At 48.7% G+C, this 21,912-nt stretch overlaps 1 protein-coding gene across 4 annotated transcripts in view; it reads right to left on the reverse strand.

Moving 5' to 3' along the window:
- Nucleotides 1–21,912, reverse strand: part of CTC1 (CST telomere replication complex component 1) — a 127,089-nt gene that overhangs the window by 53,147 nt on the left and 52,030 nt on the right. For all 4 annotated transcript variants that reach the window (XM_078874683.1, XM_078874682.1, XM_078874681.1 and 1 more), the window contains 5 exons: nucleotides 21,578–21,702; nucleotides 18,960–19,183; nucleotides 17,615–17,789; nucleotides 7,943–8,245; nucleotides 4,711–4,839 (listed from right to left, as the gene is read on the reverse strand). In XM_078874683.1, coding sequence (XP_078730809.1) covers nucleotides 4,711–4,839; nucleotides 7,943–8,245; nucleotides 17,615–17,789; nucleotides 18,960–19,183; nucleotides 21,578–21,702 — 956 coding nt within the window. The remainder of the gene's footprint in view (nucleotides 1–4,710; nucleotides 4,840–7,942; nucleotides 8,246–17,614; nucleotides 17,790–18,959; nucleotides 19,184–21,577; nucleotides 21,703–21,912) is intronic.

Below are 21,912 nucleotides of genomic sequence, written 5' to 3' on the forward strand. Positions count from 1 at the left end.
TCTGCCTGCCTGCCTGCCTCCCTTCCAGAACCCAACGAAGCAATAAAAGCCCTGTGCCCCCCGAGGCTGACTTTAAGCAGTCAGACGTACCACCTTATGAGTTCACTTCTAGTTTATAATAACCACAAACAAGACGTTTGCGTGGTCAGCGGCGTCAATATCTTTCAGGGTGGCTCTACTGATCGCTCCCTAAAATCTAACGCCATATTCTCAACGGGATTTTCACAATGTACACAATGTATTGCAATTGTTTTATCCCATTTAAATAACATCTTATTCTTCGGTGGTTTTAATATTTGTCTGATCCCCTAAATTCTTCCTTTGCGAAGGAATGTTTAGCCCTGCTGGACTGTGTTGGTCCTTCCCAACACGTAAACTTTCCTACTCACAATCTTGGTCATACCCTTGATCTAGTCATTACATCTGGTTTGTTCATATCCATTTTAAATTCGTCCAACATGCTGTATCTCTCTTCCTTATGCTATGAGAGAACCATTGGAGCTATGCACTTTCAAATCGAAATTGAAAACTCATTTCCTTAGAACTACTTTTTGTTTAGTTTGTTGTCCTTCCCCCGCACCTCTGATTAGCACGGTTGGCCACTTTCATTGAATCAAACAAACCATCATCTGCAGGGATTTAAAATCTTTAAATACGACGAAGTTTTTTTTTTTGCATTATGACTGCAGGTATTGTGGTCCATGTAAACATGACTCCTTGTAAAAAAGGTGTCAGTTTTGTTGCCAGATAGAAGGGTAAAAAAACAATTATCACAACTAAGTTTGTTGAGTCAATTTTATTATTCTTACCCTCAAACTTTCAGTTTCTTTCTTGAGAGGACAAGCGTCTTCTCTATAATGCAACACTCTCTAATACTCTCGGCTCTTTGGTGCCGCTTAAATCACAACTTGTCTGCTACAATCGGTGATCTCCTTGGCATACTGACCATCTGCGCTCCTTGGACAGTGGGACACAGGTCTGGAGATTCATGATCACATCTGGAAACAAACATCAGGATATTTTAAATGGACGAATTAAATTAGGCAATGCCCACATTCTTCTCTATGCTAATGGGTATAGAAACTCAAGAATGCCTTTTACTACAACTGATCAAATGTTAAAATGTAATTCTAAACCAATCTTACCTGGTTGCAATGTATAAATGCAATAACGTTTCTAGAATCGTTTCATTCCAAAATGTATTCTATTATGCAAAAGAGGAATTGCCCCTTCCACTCCTGAGTCACATCGAAACAATACTCTCCGACTGCGTTCACTGTGCCGCCCCCGCCCCATGACCCTCTCTGACCTGGCCTGCAAAGAAAAACCGCCAACTTGTTCCCGAGAAATCCGATCCCACTTCCCTGGCTGTATCCATTGTCACGTCGTCTCTGCCCTGGTTGTGTCTATATTGAGCGAATCACTCCAGCACCGATGTAGTACCCAGTGTGCTTTTAAATTGGTGACCGTTCGATTTTCACTTTTATGCTGATGACCCCGCAGATTTATGTTAAGGCTCTGACTGATACCAAAGTAGCCGTTTCCATACTATCACGTCCTAGATGATCCTAATGTGTCTTTAATTAAATTGTGGTAAGAGAGAGATTATGCTTTTGGGCTCTCCACATAAAGTACGCAAACTGGATGGTTTTAGTTTGGTCATTCTGTCTTCCTCGGAGGTCAGAAACTTGGCTGTTATCCTAGACCCCAGTGAGACATTCCAGGCCCACATGCATAATATCACCAACATCTTGTTAATCCACTTAAGCTGCAAAGCTCCACTAAGACCTCTCATGCTGTCCCTTCCCGATCCTGAGAGGCTGATGCATTGCCCTGATTTCATCAAAGTTGGACAGCTGTAATGCCTTGGCTTTCTTGCGTTTCTAAAAGTGTTTTAAGTAAACTGCAATATATTCAAAACTCAGATGCCCGGGTTTTAAGCCAGATCTAAATCGTGTGATCAAATGACTCCGATTATTTCCTTCCCTGCACTGGCTCCCTTTAAAGTACAACATCGACTTAAATAATTCCTCTTCTCACGTTTAAGGCCTTGAATGAGTTGGCTTCTAAATATTTCACCGATCTGCTGAGGTTTTATATTCCACTGCAGAAAAGAATTCAGATCTGCTGGTTCTGGTCTCCTAATGATGATTCCAAAGGCCAGACTGTGTTGTTATGTGGGAGACTGAGCTTTTTGTAGCCAGCTTCCGCGATTGTGGAATTTCCCTTCCTCCTCGGCCCATTCGGGAATATAGTCTGTCACATTCATTTGAAATCGCATCTTAGAACTCACCTGTTTGTACAGCAGGCTTTCTCCATAACTTCAGCTTTATTGTAAAGGGCTTTTGAGGCCTTGTTCGAATGGAGCTTTAGAAATCCGAGTTAATCAATAATTATCAAGGCCGTCTTTTATTTTTATTTTTCTCACCTTCAAATCGAATCAACTGAGCTCGTTATCTGTTTTATATATTGCATATTCAGGTTAGAGCGCTGGGCCCGAGGTATGCACACACTCTGCGGATACGTTGAGAAGTGAATACGGCGGATAATCTTTTATCCTGCTTTGCTACTTCGAGAACAGCGAGCACGCTGCCGCTGGCTCCCCTTGGCCGTGCGGCTATTAGCGGCAATGACGGCGTGCTCCGTCTAGCCGGGGCTCGCCGCACCGCCCAACTCCGTACCCATTTATACCCCATAATGAGGAGGCTCTCGGGGGGCAGGCGGAGGGGGGTCATCCGCAATCCACAAAAGCCGCGGCGTCACCCGGCCGCTCCATCCGCCCCTAACGGCCGCGAGGGGCGACCGCGTCCCCTCGGTCCCCACGTGGTTGCGGCGGCGGCGAGCGCGCGCCGACGACGGAAGGCTGGCCTATCACCAAACCTCGCGCCGCCGCGCGCCCCGCGGGGCAGGCACGGCCGTCCCGGCACCGGTCCTCCCCGCCTCCTCAAGGTTGCGTCGGGAAAACATCATTCGTGATTTCACGTTTCACGGAGAGAGCACCGCGCACGGGCCCACCTGCAGGCATGGGGTGGCGGGGGTGGCGGGGGTATGACAGCTGCGGTGTTGATTAATGCGAGAGCACAAATCGGTCCCCGTCACGGTGTTACACGCTAGATCAGGCAACCTTCAACGGGGTTGTTTTTTTGTTTGTTGCCATTGGGTCACGCGCCCCCCCGCCGCTATTTTGAGCGAGCGATGGCAACGCGTGGGCGGCGAGGACGGGATTCGTTCGCTCGTTATCAAATCTGCAACGCGCACGAATACAACTTCAGAAAAAGGACGTTCAGGGACGTGGACAAGAGTGGGTTGAAGAGAGCGAGACGCCTTTGAGGTGCTCACAAAGAGTCGACGACGACGACGCAACGATGCGCGGTGCACAGCGGGAGCGGCGGACGGAGTGAATTCCAGGCGAGCGAAGCCGCGGCAAGAGCGGCGGGGATATCCGCCGCCTCGTCTGGCTCTCGAGACGACGGGCCCGAGAAGGGGGGGGGGGGGGCGCTTTGAGGCCAATCCGGAGGTTGTGAGATGAAACGTGGGGACGCTAAAGAGGCCGGTTGCTCTTTGTAATGGGGAGAAGGAGACTTTGTGCAGGATACCGTTGTTCAACCGGAAGCCAATGATGTGCATTTAAAAGGTCTGAGGATTTCATGGATTTGTCTAACACATCTAGGTTAGGTTACAGTGAACGTTGCAAAACCACTTCAACATAATTTCTAGATGCCTGATTGTCACACCACAGCGCTCGGATAATAACGGCTTAATCTATTATTTATGCAAATTAAACCTTAATTATGTAAATAAAACCTTTAGGCTCATTGTACAAAGGAGACTGAAAATGACAAAAGGTACGAGACCGACAGCACAAACGAGACGGTGAAAATGAGATCAGAAATAATATCGAATATCTTCGTGACATGAACTGAGAGAGATTATCGGATTTGCAGGGCGATCGATGGGGGTGGCTGCGAGATCTCGACGGCACGTGAGCGCGACGCGTCGATGCCAGGGAGCTGTGGGCCCGCGAGAGGCACAGACAGCGGCTGCGGGTCACGGCGAGAGCGAGATACCACCTCAGCTAACCTACATTGTTATTATTATTAATTTGACTACTCTTGTTACCCAGCAATGCCTCATCCAGTTTCAAGATTCTGCTTTACGGATGGCTCCAGCTAAGCTTTCGCATGAGGGGGCGACGATTGCTATGTTTTTCATAGCAATCGTCACCCATGATGCCAGTAAACACATCGGGCCTCTGTTTTTTCGAATGAAGCGACAGGATATGCAGTGCCCACCGTGAAGCAGATGCCGCGTATTTCATGGTTAACAAATCTGCCGGGTTCAACACGTGAGCCTTTGGGCCATGTTAAATCAAACTGTGTATCTGGATCCCTTGTACCGATGTCTGCATTCGCACGTAGACTTCACTTTGGTTTGAGCACCTTCAAATACTGCTCCCCATCCCCCCGCCCAGTTTGGCCTGTGAGCAGCGAGACGTTCCCTAGCATCCTCACGTCGGGATGGACTCACGGGGGACCGGGCCACAAGCCCGGTCGAGGAGAAGGGGGGACGAACGACAAAGATGGAGCTCACACTCACAGGGGCAGAGACACCCGCCAGAGACCGTCAGACTCGCAGATAACGACCGACGTACAGAGAGTAAAAATTAAATATCCATAAAAATATTAAACTATAAATCAATGGAGAGGTCACCTCGAGGGTGGCGCCGATGCGCAGGCCACGGCCGAGGTGCAGGCCCTGCTGGTAGGCGAGGCAGAGGCCCACCTCGCCGTCGAGCTCGTACAAGCCGCCGTGCGCGTTGATTACGCGTGTGAGCACGCCCTGGTACGCACGCACACACACACGCACGCACACAAAGACAAAGATCCCCCGTATAGCCTTAACAGACTGTCGGGGCAATTGCTATTAGCGAGCGCCTATGAAAGCCGGAACGGCACACGAGGGGGTGGGTGGCCAGCACCACGCCCGACCGCCTTTGTCTCCCCAGTGGCGATGTTTACACACAGCACCAGGTACTCATTTGAGGTTGAGTCGACCTAGGGGAGGCCCAGGACCGGTTCAGATAATCGTCACTCACCACAGTCATCGTCACCACCACTGTCACAGTTAACTATTGTACTTTTTTGCCCAAAAAAGCCTCACCGAGTCTACTGCTAAAGTACAGGCCGTGGTGGTGGTGGCTATGCTGCTGCACATGGCCGCAGCCTGGAGTAACCCAGCGCCGTGGAGGCAGCGAGGGTTGGTGGATCATCGCACAAATGCTGCGAAACTCCCTTCCCGTGGGCTTCGAGGTGCCATACCCTGGCGGTACAGCATGTGGATTCATCGCCATCTGTTTCTATCTGTACGCGGGGGATAGAGCGTTGCCCCCTCGCGCAACGCGTGGGTTTCCTCCACGTGCTCCGGTTTCCTCCCGCTTGTGCAATACACACAACTCATCGTTAAACATTTTCAAATAAAATCCAAATGCAGGACCCTCCCGAAAAAGAGTTCTGCTGCTCAGGGCGGCTCTCTGGAATAAATAAATAAATAATGTTCTGTAAATGTCAAAGAAAGCCTTTATGCATGTGGAGCGTCTAAATGTGACTTTCATCACGAATGATCGTACATTAGACATGAATGCTATTCGTCAATTAAAATCAATTACGATAGAACCACACCTGGCGTCAATTTGTGCGCGGTTATCGATCGCGTATGATGCATGTGTATGTTTACGTGACTGATTCACACGCTCCTCAATGGTCTTTGCATTTAAAAATTATTTGATATTGACCGCCGCATAGAGTTTTGAGGCCGAATCGCGATAGTTCACTGAATCGCCACGGGTGCGGGCGGTGGCGGGTTGACGTGAGACGCACACCGCGCGGCGGCGATCGCGCCAGAGGGAATGATGAATATTAATTGGGATGTGGAGGGGGGGGGGAAGTTGAGGGTGGAGAGATGGGGGGAGTTGCTGTGATGTGGGTAAATCGGTTTAAGGCTGAGAATGTTTGTTAAGCTCTGGGTGCATTGTACACGCAAGTTGTTGGATTTTTAACAACTTTTAGAAACTGGCAGAGTTTTGCATATTTTCATTAACTTTAGTTTTTAATTGCTTGCACATTTTAACACGTGAAATGGCGTTAAACATCTGTCCTGAATGTTCTCAAGTTGAAACCCCAATGGAGTTGACTGAACTCAAGGAGCCCCGCTGACTTTACTAAAGGAATCCCTCACAATTTAGCTTCAGAACTTCCACAACGCGCACTGTTGTGACGCAACGAAGCACGCTTAGATTTAACACAGTCGCCGAGCACAGGCCCCAAGGCCCAAAACATCAATCGTCGTGACAGATCAGAGTTAACACGTTTCTAGAATTAACCAAAGGGCGACGGAAGGGAGTTCCAAAGTGGAGTAGTGCGAGGGAAGAAGCACAGAGGGAAGTGTTGTGACCTGCATTATGGCGCGCGTGTGTGTGTGTGTCGGTGAGTGTGGTGGGGAGCGGTGGTGCAGCAGTTAGCACGCTGTGTTCACAACCCTGAAGACCTGAGTTCGAATTTCCGCCCTCGGCTAACACCAGTGGTGATTATCTGAACCGGTCCTGGGTCTCCTCTAGGTCGACTCAGCCTCAAATAAATACCTGATGTGATGTGTTAACATTGCCACTCGGGAAACAAAGTCGGTCGGACGTGGTATTGGCTACCCACACCCTCGTGTGCCGTGACGGCCTTCCTAGGTGCTAGCTAAAAGTACTTGCCCCAAAAGTCTATAAAGGCTCTAGGGGGATGTTTGTCTTTGTTGTTGGGATCTGCATTTGTTACCTAACAAAAATGATCTGAGCACCGGGCAGCTAAACCCAGCAGGTTGGCATAGTGGGGTGCACAGGTGATACATCTGCCAGTCATTCAAAGTCAATTCAAAACACTTGCATCTTTCCCGTGACATCCTGCCAGCGGAGCTTTCGACACTTCACGTGGCCTCAAAGTGCACCTAGCCTGGCACAAGCGCTGCGGTGACGTCACCAAAACTTCGTGGCAAATAGTGGTTGCTATTGTTGTTGTGACCTGCAGTGTGGTGGTTGAGCACAGCGTGGATAAGACGAAACAGTCAAGTCTGGGAGAGCGAGTCCTCAACATTGGTGGCAGATTCTACCGGTGAAGTTCACCGGAACAGTAAACACGGTGGTAGCCGAGAGAAGAGCGACAAGGAGGCGACTGATCACCGGTGAGCGAGTGACTGAATGAATCAGTGACTGCTGGATCACCAATGTTAACTCCCTCGCCTGGTTGTGGGTTCGATCTCAACCCCGATGCCTGTATATTTGGAATTTGCATGTTCCCCCCCGTGGTCGAGTGGATTTTTCTACGGGTCCACCGGCTTTTGCCTCCACATTTCTAAACGTGCGTTTGGAGTATTTGGCCCGCGATAAATGTACACGTGATAAGCCACTGCACTGCGTCGAGCTATCATTTGTGGCAGCCAGGTCGCTTCTGAAACAGAGCTACGTAGCTCAGTGGGGGCCTTACCGGAATTCCGTCAAGTTACCAGAGATGGCATGGGGCTCTCAGGCAGCAAACAACCTCGCCAAGGTATACTGACTGAGCTGACATAGTCAAAGATCTAGCATTCCCATCCGAGCAGTTGAGTGGCCACAGTCGTTATTTAATGAACGTTGAAAGATGTTTGCTTTACGCAAGAGTTTGTGCTGTCCAGCTGTGAGGGGCCATCATTCATGGGACTGGTGGAAAATCCCAAACGGACCATGAAAGGAGTCCCATCTGGTGGCTGTGGACAAGAGGCCACATTGGGGTTCCTCCGGGGCTTCTCTGGGAATATCCCTAGTCACCCCAGGGTGAACATGTCACCCTCCTACCGTTGACTCGACCCCGACAGCACAACAGACGTGAATTGATGCGGTACGAATGCACACATTTTGCTGCAATACCCGGTACGAAATGACGTTCGAGGGTGAACCGCTTCCTTCCGTTTCGCGTGCCAGGCTGTCGGGCCTAGCGGCGGCCGCGGCCCTGCAGCTCGCCTGGAAGTCCCGCCCCGACACGCCGCAAGCAGTCAGGGCCTCTTTCAGACCGAGCTCCCTGGTGTGGGCCTTGCCCACGGGATGCAGCTCCGAGGTCGGGGAAACTACGAACACCGGCCGGGTGCCATTCACGGTCGTCATGGTGACGTCGGTAATGAGGTAGTGCTCATGAGGGCGGAGGCAGCTGCTCCAGAACAGCTTGCTGGGTGTCTGCAAAAAAAAAAAAATTCGTTTAAAAAAAAGAGGAAAAAACCACGGGGACGCTTGGGGATGTTATGCTCTTTGTTTTCTCGCGCAACGTGCCGTCCATTATAATTGACGGGAAAATGTACCCTGACCTTTTTCATACGAGAAGCGGCATCGGATAAAATATTGCGTTGCTGTACTGCGCCGAGAAGACAGGCAACAGTGGTGAAGGCGGTTTGAGAAATCGTGCAGTAGAGATATCAAGAAACGATGTCTATGGAACAGAGGAACTGTGCCTCAACCTTGCGACCCGAGCAAAAAATACACGCTCTCAGGTACGCGTCTGCCTTTTGTGCAATTGACAATGAAATGACGTTACTCGGAGAGCCATATGATTACTTAAGCTTATGGGCTATTTCAGTGTATGTCCTATGTGTGTGGCCGCAAAAATGGTAGTGTAGCGCTTTGCGCGCTGCGCTAAGAACCCCGCTCAGGGTCAACACCGGTGACGATTATCTGAACCGGCCCTGAGTGCCGTGCCGGAATTCATTGGTGCTCACTAACAGTGCTTGCCCTCACAGTTTGTTTACAACGTAAAGTCACGTAGAGATTTTCTATCCACGTGACTTTACCGAAAGCCTCAAATCAAGATTAGATGGGCCATCTTTGTATTTGTGCCCGCCAAATATCTACTTTGCAAGCGGTTGGGAGGAATTTTGCATACATCTTTCACAACTTCAAATATGATCACTTGTAAGGATGTTCATTTACATTATTACATCACGTTAAAAAACACAAACATAGGTTCATGAGACAGAGGCAGCTGCAGAAGTGTACAAAAATGCAGCTCTCTAGATTAACTAGCATGCAATCCAGGGTGCAAGCTGCCGTGCATTTGGTTAGATAGAAAGTCGCAGATATTCCCATTACCTATCACAGCAGTTTCCCAATCTTTCCCGACCTGCGGACAACCGCAAACTCTTCATTTTTTATTTCCACGGAGCACGGTGAACCAATAACATATCTATCAACATTAAACCTATTCAGACCGATGTGAGCCATCGGCCGATTCAGTCAATAGCAAGCTGTGCTGAGGATTCGTAAATCGCTGAACGGCTTTTCAATGTTGATTTGAAGGCTTTCAATGGGCAATGACTTTGGAAATTGGCATTTCCGCAGAGCAGGTTCCACACGGCCTCGCAGGTCATCAGCAGTCCGTGGACCACTTGCTGCCTGATGCTCGGGGTTCCCACATGTTCTCAACCCATGTCTTCCTTCACCCAGACAGGCTTCTCACTGTGCTCCCCACTAGCCATGGTGTAAGCCTTGATTGTGGGGGGTCGGGGTGGCTAATCGTAACTACAGATGTTTTTCATTTTGACGGATTATCAGATGTCTTCCCGCAAGCATTGCTTAATGCCTATGGTCATAACCCTCCTTGAATGGCTAATTAGCCTTGCTAATTTTGGGGAGGTTTTTTTCCCAGTAGTCTATCAACTGTGCCTTCCAGCTACTGTGACACAGAGAAAAAACATCGACTGCACCTCCAGCTCCCTGCAGAGGGCGGCGGATACGCAGTGACACCGTTTAGTTTGGAGTCGACCAAAGGATGAGACATCACAAAATGTCTCTCGATTGTCTTATTCACTCAGCCTCGGGTCCTGTGCTCAGTCGCAGGTGTCGAGCGGCATTCTCACTCACCACTAAACGTGGCGATACATTCCCAGCTATTGTCAACCCACTGCTGGATGGATGAAGGACTTCTCCCCCGTTAAGTCAGTAATAAGGTTTTTTTTTTTTACCATACTTCACCACGCTGGTCAGTGTCGTTTGGTGAGAGGGAGGGGAGCACGGGACTGGTCCTGATACGTACGCATCCTTGATTTAACCAGGAGATGAAATCAACCCGTTCAGACGCATGAAACATTGCCTCTGCCGCAAGGGTGACCTGCAATACATCACTTGGCACTGTGAGCAGGAGCTGGCAAGCAAACTCAGTTCGCCAGGTTCCCTAGCAGTGCGCTAACCGCTGCCCCACTGCTCCACCCCACATGAGACAGCGGAAGGATTTAATAACACGGCTAATGACGCAATCGGCAAATGGTTTCATGCATGTACTTGACAACTTAATGAGTGGTTTTCGATATTAATCCTTTCTTTTTAATTAAATTAATGACCATGTTTTGCCCACAATTGCTCGAGGTTGCTAAAGAGATCATCCCCCTCCCTTTGAAATTTACAATTAAAACGCATTTAGCATATTTTGGTTTATTTAAGGGAATAAGTTTTCGGAATCAAATATGCTTAATGTGATCTCATTTTTCAGAATATAATTTTCCAATATTTAGAGATTTACACAGACCCCCCAGATCCTATTAAATTATGTTCTCTCCTTACTTGAAGCGGACACGAATTTAATTTGCAGAAATACACTTAGACCCAGTTAATTTACGTAGAATATACAATGGATTTTGCTCGGATTTGATTTTCATTTTCTATCAGCTCAGCTCCGTGTGTCAAGATGAGTAAAGAGATTCCAAAATGTGCTTCTTAAAATTAAGTCCTGTCGTATTCCATATTTATAGCTGCAGCAGCAGCAGCTCCACAATAAAGCATAGACACGCTTGCAAAGCCTATTCCATCACCAGTGAAAACAGATATTTATATTTTACATCAATTACTTTTCTTATTACATTTAAACAAAAATGCTCTTTGTGTAACCTTTAAAACACCGGTCTACAACAGTCCACATTATGGAGGTCATGTGTGTGGACATAATCACCCGGTAAACACGGAAAGTTGGCCCCGTGACGCTGGGCTAACGTTGCTCTCACGGTTCCAGCCACACGCCGACTCTGGCACAATGTTCACACGTTCACTGGGAAGCAGCCAAGTGAGCAGCTCAGAAGTTCAAATCCTGGTTGGCAGATAAAATGCGTAAATAAGATTTGAAGTTTTCGTGACTGCAAGGATCCATACTCTTTGGTTCTTTCGGTAAAGTCACGTAGGTAAATAATAGCAAAAGGTAAAAAATAATAAAAATAATAAATAATTTTAATTGAATCACGACGTTTCGGGCACAACACAAGCGCTCGTCATCAGGTGGGACTACCACAGCCACAAGCAGCTGGAGTTGCTTGTGGTTTAATTTATTTTATATTTATTTTTTTTACTTTTTTTTTACCTACGTGACTTTACCAAAAGAACCACAGAGTATGCGTAAATCAGTGCCAATTTGGGGGGAAGTGAACAGTCGATAGACTGTCCCCTGCCATGGGAAAGTGGAATTGCCATCACTGGCTCAGGGCAGTGAACAGGAGATGAGCCCCCATGCTGCAGTGTGGCACATTTGAGCAATAACTCACCTCGACATTGACTAACTGTTTTAAAATGTACGCACTCCCCTGGAGTAAGAATTTTTGTTGATTTTCATAAAACAAAGGGATTCAAAAACCAAAAAAGTTAGATTTCTACATATGCTTGACATAATATAATGTCGGTCTGCAGCATATTTCAATATTGCATTCAATTACTTTCACCCGATTTCAGCTGTAACATCAATTTGTCCTGGCCAGCCACACATTTATTAAACATTTTTTCCCGACAGTCTCTCCGAAGGCAGCCGGGCTGGTGATATATTACAATAACAATTCCCGTACTCAATTATGAACATAACAGTTTTTTATGTTTACAAACAGCATGTCAGCAAATATTGTAGGCAACATAAACCACTGGTTGTTGTTTTGTCTAATCTTAATCATGCCATCTACTGCAACCACGCTCTCTGGTCATAATACTGCAAAATTCGCAGCTTTATACGTTAATAGCCACTGGTGTTTAATGCTTGAGATTTAAAAAAAATATCATTATGAAAGTCAATTATTTTAATTTCACCAGGTAAGGCCCACTGAGCTCCGCAGATATTTTTCAGAAGCGACCTGGCCATCAGAAATGATAGCTCAACGAAGCGGCTCATCATCGTGTGGAAATTAATAGCAGCCAAATAGTCTAAACGAGTGATGTTGACTCTAAATGTGGAGGGGAAAACCGGAGGACCCAGAGAAAAATCCATGCAACCACGGGGAGAACACGCAAACTCCAATCATACTGTAGGCGTCAGGGTCGGGATCGAACCCACGACATCCTGCACACCAGAGTTAACATCTCGCCACTGTGTCGTTTAGACAGGGATGTCTGGAACACAAGGTTAGTGGATAGATGTTTCTGTAAGAAAGACCAGAATTATGTGACTTCAGCATGTAACGTCTAGTAACGTGTCAGCGCGATGCAGCACCGGGGGGGTCTTTCAATTAATGGGTGAAATCTGGCACCCAAGTCATAATAATTCGCCACATTGGTGACTCCCAATTAGTAGCATGCACGGTAGCTTGATCTACAAGTCTGCTCGGGGTTTATGGTTCTTTCTACCGAATAGCACGAACGTCAAAATAATTGAGCTGTTGTGGAAAATATAAACAACAATAAATAAGCAGATGGTGCCCCACGGCCTTCTGGGATTATATCATTCGAGCAACACACTCTGCTGATGAGACACCGTTGTGGTCGAAACCGGTCCAGAACTATCCTTGTATTTGAATCAATGCAGCGGGCATTACGCGCTCCCAGAAGGCCGTGCGGCCGATGGATTGTGTAATAAATACTTTTAATTGTTTTATCTGGAAAGGCGTCCATGTGAAGGAGACGTTCTTTATTTTGTTAACACCACTAACTGGCAATGTACAATTATTCATATTTTTTCTCCACTTCACAGTAAGAGCTAGCCCATAAAATGCATTTGTATCAGAGCAAACAAAACAAATTTGGAATTCCAAATATTGTAACAGTGGATATTTTAATCTTAATTTTGGAGCTTTCGTGACTGCAGGAATTATTCTTTGGTTCTTTCGGTAAAGTCACGTATAAAGATAAAATAATAAATTAAATAATAGCATAATACGACGTTTCGATTGCAACACAAGCAATCATCAGGTATAAAAGAAATAGCAACAAAACTCTAACCAGAAAACTATAGACAGACATATAAGCAGACAGATATCACAAAGATACACAGAGAGAGAACACGTATCGGCACAAAGAGAGAGGTCGTCTCTATGACGAGGCCTTAAATATAGAGAGGGGGCGGGGGCGGAGAGAGGGAGGGGGCAGAGAAAAAATTAGCATGTCAATGAGTGGACGACGACGTGGTACGGTACGCAAGCTTGAAAATTAGGAAAAAGACACACGAAAATTAAATAACCTAGCAAAATATCGAAATGTAATGTAATGCAACACAGAGAGTCGGTCAACACACAATTAACGCATAGCCTGGTTGATTACGTATTTCAAAGATTGCTAAGTTAGAAGTAAGTGTGAAAATTCCAAAGAGAAGACACAGGCAGAGAGAGAAAACAAAAAACCAGAGAGAGAGAAAAAAAGATAAGCTTTTTAATTTTAGTGTGTCTTTCTCCTAATTTTAAGCTTACCTTTTTTTCTCTCTCTCTGGTTGTTTGTTTCTCTCTCTGCCTGTGTCTTCTCTTTGGAATTTCCACACTTAAATTCTAACTTAGCAATCTTTGAAATACGTAATCAACCAGGCTATGCGTTAATTGTGTGTTGACCGACTCTCTGTGTTGCATTACATTACATTTCGATATTTTGCTAGGTTATTTAATTTTAGCGTGTCTTTCTCCTAATTTTCAAGCTTGCGTACCGTACCTCGTCGTTGTCCACTCATTGACATGCTAATGTTTTCTTTGCCCCCTCCCTCTCTCCGCCCCCGCCCCCTCTCTATATTTAAGGCCTCATCAGAGACGACCTCTCTCTTTGTGCCGATACGTGTTCTCTCTCTGTGTATCTTTGTGATATCTGTCTGCTTATATGTCTGTCTATAGTTTTCTGGTTAGATTTTTGTTGCTATTTCTTTTATACCTGATGATGATTGCTTGTGTTGCAATCGAAACGTCGTATTATGCTATTATTTAATTTATTATTTTATCTTTATACGTGACTTTACCGAAAGAACCAAAGAATAAGTGGATATTTTCTTTCTTTTTGCACGCAAGAATAAACATGTTGTCGCATATAAACGTTTATTTAATTCCTCAATACTACACGTTATTTTATTGCTTTCTTTGAAAATACATTGTTTCCGCACTCTCTGCATGACGGATGTTGTGCATGGCTTTTCTGCCTCATGCCATGGGTCGGTCCGTAAGAGATGCATTGCATGGCAATGGTGATTCTCCCTCCACCACAGTGTCCATTCAATCAAAGACAAAGATCCTCCCACCATGTCGCCTTTATCAGAGCGTGCTGTTAGCGGGTAGCACCTATGAAGGCCAGCACGGCACACGAGGGGGTGCGTGGCCAGCACCACGCCAGGCCGCCTTTGTCTCCCGAGTGTCGGTGCTTACGAACCGCACCGAGGGGAGGCCCATGACCGGTTCAGATATTCGTCACCGTTATTGGTCGTGAGCGGGAATCGAACTCGGGCCGACAGGTTCGTAAAGCGGTGAGTGCACACACCACTGCGCCGCCACCGCTCCCGCACTGTCCATTCACACACCAGCATGCATTTATTATTGATTAACTTTCGATCATTACAATGGGCCACATGGCTCCCCCGCCTTGCTTTTGAGATCCAGCCGTACAAGATACACTGCCAGCTCATTAGTTATTCCATTTATCAAACTACCCATTCAGACACAACGCACTATCTGGTCATCCATCAACCCTCGAGACCGTCATTCCATTTCTCTGTGGTTAACTCTCAGTCTGCCTGATGGACCCACGCTTTGCCATGTCTAGAGCAAGCCACTCAGGATGCACGGACGTAGCACTCATGTTCAGCGCAACCGTGCACTCCCGCCGTCATTAATCCACGAGCGTGTGGAACAGAAGATCCTTGTCCTTGGGTTCAAGCCCATCCACCGCCTTGCTCCTCCTCCCTTCCGCTGCACACCGTTACGTCCCAGCCGGCTACACCAACACCACCGACCCCGTCTTGCTCCCAAGATCCGCTGCTCCACCACCACTCGCGTCGCTCCCCAAGCTACTCAGCACCGCACCCTCAAGAATTCCCTCCCCAGGCAACTACACCTGGTATCCTCGACCCCCTGTCTCTGGTTCTAAGTCTCTCCTAAGAGCCTTCCATTTCAACTCCCGTGCCTTCGGACCCCCTGAAGCAGCTCCTTTCCCTCCCTCTCATGCTCCCTCCCGTTTCCTCCCACGTCCTCCTCCTGCGTCTGCGTTAAAGAGGCATTTGTTACGTTATGGCCGCGTTACAAATGTAAGCTGTTGTTGCCGTAAGTGGTCTCGAAGCACGAGCCACTCGAGCGCCAGGTAGTCATGGCAATAGCATTCTCCTTTCGATGAAACCCTTTTACGCTGTGAACGCGAAATGTAAATTTCACGCTAATTGCTGCGCTCACGTGAAACAGCTTTTTAAAAATGTTAGCGGCATTTTTCACGGCGGCAAGATAATCAACTTTCTCAACGTACTCGTATTTCAACACACTTAAACACATGCATATTTTAACGTACATTTTACATTTGTTTAGCCCTTTAATTTCTACAAGGTTTGACACAGCCATCCATCAAGTCTAATTAAACAGACGGCTCTCTCCAAGAAGACCCCCACCACCATCCAGGCCGATCGCCAGCAATCGTTACATATTTATGATCTCCTTCCCAGCGGTTCACTACTGCAGTGCAAACTGAAATATTATGATGGATGGTGCAACGGCGCTCCACGGACAGGAGGCAGGCTGAGAAGGGGAGAAAGAAATGGTTCACTCGAGTTCAGACGAACACAGACGTCAAAAAGGTGGGCGAATAATCAGAACGAAAATGAAAAGCCGCACGCGAGCCGGAGAGCCGCGCGATGGGGCTTGCAAAACCTCTACCGCACGCACGCAAGGGAAGTTGCACCACATCCACCCCCCCCCCCCCCAACAATTTTCTGAAGATGTTTTAAGTTCGGCAAAAGGGGCACTGGAATGGACACGTGGGGCATAGGATGGGCCACAAGAGGAAAATGTAAAAGTGTGTTGTTTGGAAAAAATGTAAGGAAGCGGAAAAGAGAGGAAGGCCTCGCAGAGAGAATGGGTTAACGACGACACGAGAGATCGGTGCCATGAAGATGCTGCGCTGCTCGAGCACATTGGCACAAGGCAGAGAAAACGTGCAGTGAACACCGTCGCGCTGTCTGCCCGTGGATCCCGTCGATGATGATAATGAAAGAAGCAAAATCAACACAATGCACGCGTTCTTGCTTCCGCAGGCTCAAAAGATACGTTCGGATGATGCTGGGCTGAAATCGCACAGGTCAATGTCCCGCGAGCACGAGTGGCACCGTGAGAGCAACGGAAAATGATCGAAATAGAAATGGCCACTTCTTAGCCGCGTGTGGCTGGCTCCACGAGCGACGAGGACACTCGCCGTGGCGCCGGCGCCATCCTCGCGTGCCGCCCTCACCTCTCGCGGCGCCGGAGGTGAAGTGGCCCATTCCACGCGAGTGCAGAAGATAGTTTCATTGCGGGCAGGTTTAACGCGATATGTCTGCAAAATTCCCCCTAATGGTTCTGGGCATTTTTTCCCATACGATTCATAACTTTTGGGGAAGCCGACGCGTAGGCTTGACGACGCGTCGATTTGCCCACAATTTGGTTACTTTGGTGCTCCTGATGGTGCTCCTGATGGTGCTCCCGATGATGGGATTAAATATCGCTGCCATTCAAATTTATCCAAGCTAAACATCTTCGCCCGTGATAATCGGCGCACAAAATTTACGCCGGCACAGACCGCGAGCAGCTCACCGACCACGTGACCGCGCACCACTCCGACGTGGCGTTTAACGCGGAGCAATGTGAAGGCAGCCATACCGCCACGTTTAGTGGCGCGCACCCTGCGGGCGCTGCAAGCCGAGTGGATAAACTCGTACAGACAGGGGCACCAGACGGTGGCCATATGCTCACGCTCCCGACTCCCCCCTCCACCACCCCGCTGCGGTGAGCTTTGCATCGTCGCCCAGGTGCACGCACGCACGCTAGCACGCACGCACGCACGCTAGCTAGCACGCACGCACGCTAGCACGCACGCTAGCACGCAACGCACACTAGCACGCACGCTAGCACGCACGCACGCTAGCACGCACGCTAGCACGCACGCACGCTAACACGCAACGCACACTAGCACACACACACACGCACGCTAGCACGCACGCACGCTAGCACGCACGCTAGCACACACGCACACTAGCACACACGCACACTAGCACACACGCACGCACGCTAACACACACACGCATGTACGCTAGCACACACACACACCCTAGCACGCACACTAGCACACACGCACGCACGCTAGCACGCACGCACCCTAGCACGCACGCACCTGCACGAAGCAGAGCACGGACTGGAGTGACGACGAGGCCAACGACTGCGACGAGGTTGAAAAGGCAGAGCCCAGGCGCAGCACGAAGAAGGACTTCCCTCGGATGCAGAGCAGGGGCGCGACGGCCAGCAGCTCGCCCAGGAGGGAGAACTTGGCCCTGCTCGATCGCTTCGCACTGCACGCACCGGCAGTGCCGCCGTATCGGTTCATCTCGTGTGTAATAACTTCCGGCATTCGTTCGTTTAAAAACTGGCCAGAATGTGGGACCAACGCGTCCCAATGTTGTGCTGTGAAAACGGGACATTTGACTGAATTGTCACCATTATACATTCTAGATTATTTTCCCCCTTTTAAGGCCACGGTGTTATTGGCCATTGTGTTGAGTTTCTTTGTTATTTGTGTACCGTTGTCAACGCAGCGGCAGCACCAATTATAACCTTCCTAACGCTTTAACCAGTGATCCTTGCCTGCTATGTTTTGAAATCAAAGGTGTTAATTAATTATTGTCGTGATTTCAAATCCCTTCCGACACTGTGAATGTTTAATTAGCCTTAAGCACAAGTCGGAGGTGCAACTTGCCAACCGGAAACAACACGAGACCACCGCACGCCTCATTACGAACACGCTCTGCATTATTTTATATCCGTTCGCACCTTCCCCAGAAGCACACACACAGATCACCGTGAACAAAGGGAGCGAGTCAAATCTTGAGTGGATAAGCCACCGATGGTCTGGTGCGTTGCTCCATCTTGGTGTGGCTAGCGGCAATCAACCAAGGGCCCTCGTTCGTCATCATCAGCCATTGGCTAGCCACTGCTGGATGAATAACCTCCCCGCTCCGTCGCCAGCCCTCGTGGTCCGGTGTCGCTATCGTCCGTCTCGCTCCTCCTGCGCAACGGACGGAGCCGCCATTCGGTCGGTCGGCCGGCCGCGTCCATCATCCAATCTGGTCCTCCGCCAGGCTTAGGTCGCCCTCCACCAGCACGTGACTCTATAAACTATTTTAAAATTATTTTTTTTTACCAGGTAAGGCCCACTGAGCTCTTTTTCAGAAGCGTCCTTGCTACCACAAATGACAGCTCAACTAAGTGGCTTATCGCGTGGAAATGTAGAGCGGCCAAATACTCTAAAACGCACGTTTTCTACATTTGAAGGGAAAAACCGGAGGTCCCAGGAAAAAATCCACGCGACCACGGGGAGAGAAACCCGCAAACTCCAAATATACAGCAGTAGGCGTCAGGGTCGGGATCAAATCCACGACCTCCTGTACACCAGGCGAGGCCGCTAACATCTCACCACCGCGGTGCCCCTTGAATGGTGATAAACCCCGACTGGGGGCCCTCACCCGCAGGCGAGCAGCAGGCAGCGGGCGATGTCGGGACGCAGGGCGGCGACTGCCGCCCGCGGCCGCCGCCGACACGGAGGATCCTCTCCGGGGACGAGGCGCAGGGGGTCACCGTGCACCTCCACGTAGCTGTGGCTGGGTCCACGAGGCTCGCCGCCTGGCACGTAGCTCCAGCAGGGCAGCAGCACCAGCTCGCCGAGCCACTCGGCCGGGAAGTCGGAGAGCTGCGCAGCAGAGCACCGGGCAAAGCTCCGGGTAAACGAGGCCGTGAAGGAGAGCGATTGCCGTTGCCGCGCAATTCGCAAGGCGCTCTCGGAAATGTAAGACGCACCGCGACATTCGGGGTAATTTTGAAAATCGTAAAAGGGTTTAATAATGGGGAGAATCAGGAAGACGCAGAGCAGTCTTCCTGAAGATGATTGTGAATGTGCTGATATATAATGGGGGGAGAGGTATTAATTCTAGATTTGAAGCTTTCGTGACTGCAAGGATTCATACTGTTAGGTTTTTTCGGTAAAGTCACATAGGTAAGAAGTAAAATTAATAAAAGTAATAATAGAAATAAAATAAAATAATAAATCACGACGTTTCGGAGGCAACACAAGTCTCCGTCATCAGGTGGGACCGTCACAGCTAGATTTACTGTATCAAGTGAGCAAAGTCAGGCTTTTGCTTGATACAGTAAATCTAGCTGTGACGGTCCCACCTGATGACGGAGACTTGTGTTGTCTCCGAAACGTCGTGATTTTTTTTTTCTTCTATTATTACTTTTGTTAATTTTAATTTTATTTTTTACCTACGTGACTTTACCGAAAAAACCTAAGAGTATGGGAGAGGTATTTTCCGGAAGGTTATTCTTAACAACCAGAAACAAAGCCCTCCAGGAGATCGTGTATCACTTACGAAGAGCTGACTTCTGGAACGTTAGTATCAACGCGCTGCTTGATAAGGGGGAGAGATGTCTTGTGGATGATGACTCTGCGTTTATTTACGTATCGCTGCCAAGATCTGTCTTCCGTAAGGGGATTCTGAACATCAAGATTCAAACACCTCCTTCCGGAAAACAATTATATAGCCGCGCTCCCAACTTTTAGCTCGAAAATGCGGGGAGCAAAAGTGCATCTTATAATTCGGAGGATGCCGTAACCGGCTTTACGAAATGTGATGCCGGTCCCCAAGAATTAACAACGGCATAACAATTAAAAGAATGATTCTGGCGACAATATCAGCACTCGAGTGTATGAGAGGTAAGCCATACACAACGTGTGAGCTCTATGTGGTTTGGCTGTCATGCCACTTGGCTGAGACTGGAAGGTTTCCGTAGAAGAGATGCAAAAGGCGCCCATTTAAATTGCAAAAGAAATAAGCGGATAATCCTCCTCCCCGTATATTTGCTACCAAATGAAAAAAAAATAAAGGTTTATTTTCATACATCCCATCAGCCACACAGCCCTACTGGAAGCACATTTTTTTCCCCAGCAGCATTTGGGTTCAACGCAAGCAAATTCCGGTAGCGGTTTCGATATTCAAAGTCTCATCAGCAAAGTCAGGCTTTTGCTTGAAACAATTCTGAACTGCCCAGACGTTCACAGGTAAAGGAGCATCTCTGGTGGATATGGGTCCTAGTTCAACACAAACCATATAATATGTAACATATGAGTACAAGTGTAAGGACTGCTTGATTCAAATCTATTGTTATGCTCGTGATACAACTGTAGTGGTGCAATGCGCGCAGGGTTGCAGACAGCGGGTGCATCTCAGGGCGAGCAGGTGCAAGCGGGAAGACACGGAACAGCCGCGGGAGAGGCGGCAGCAATCAAGGGGAGAAGCGGTAATGAGGTGGGTGCATTCGGGGGCAGGCAGGTGCAGGCGTGCACACACGGAGCAGGCGCCGGAGAGGCGGGAGATGGAGACGATGAGGGAGAGAGAGCACGTGCAGGAGGCGTCGACTGAATAAGGAGCAACTGAGGACCCTCAATGAGGAGGGGGATATAAAGGAGTGTGCGGAGCAACACGGGGTTGATTTGGTTGGAGCTGAAGGAACGAAGAGGACAAGAGCCGGAGACAAGAAGCCTGAGACCTCGCCCTCCACACCTCGTCCTCCCCAGCGGTGTTGGCTGATCCCCCGCTGGGGGCACGGACGAGGTTGGAGGTGTGAGAGAAGGCTGACAGACTAGCGGAGTGTTCAGTATCAGGCTAGCGGAGTGATCAGCAACAGGCTAGCGGAGTAAGAGAGAGAGAGTTCGGAGCAAGAGTGCGTTGCGTAAAGAGTGAGGAGCATCCGTGTGGGATGCGGAGTAATAAAGTGACACAGGAGAAAAGCTGTCCGTGCGACTACACCACGACACAACCGCTGAATTGCATGTGTGTGGAAAGATGAATCATTTCCTACGTATGCAAATTAAATGAGAATATTTCCTCAGTCATAATGGAGGCAAACATTACCAGAGACAGTGCAAACTAGACGACAACAATTAGTGAGTTACAAATTGAGCATTTCCAATTATCAAGTTTCCTAAAGACCGTGTGAGAAGAGAGTCACAACTAGCACTTGCGCCGTGATGGCTCTCTCACGCGCAGATCCCCCGCGACCTGTGCACATCGTGGAACTCCGTCACCTCGCACTGCAGGGCCCCGGTGCGGTCCCTCAGGAACAAGCTGCCATCGGGCTGGGTGCCCGGCTCTGAAGAGCGATCCGTTACCCTCCCACACAGCAGCAAGGTGCAATGAGGCAGAAGGCCATCTGGGAAGCAGTCACCCGCAGACACGCAGACAGACACACGCCAAGATAAAAAAAAAAAACAGAACCACCCCACGGGACGCACGCTGCTGGCGCATGCGAGCACCCGTTCGGACCAACAGGGCGCACGACGGTGGCGCGGCCAGCAAACGCGCCCCGACAACTTAGCGCAACCGAACGACGGCTCGTGAAGCCGGCAAAGCTTTTAACGCA

The sequence above is a fragment of the Lampetra fluviatilis genome, chromosome 39 (genome assembly GCF_964198595.1).
Source record: "Lampetra fluviatilis chromosome 39, kcLamFluv1.1, whole genome shotgun sequence".
Lineage (NCBI taxonomy): Eukaryota > Metazoa > Chordata > Hyperoartia > Petromyzontiformes > Petromyzontidae > Lampetra > Lampetra fluviatilis.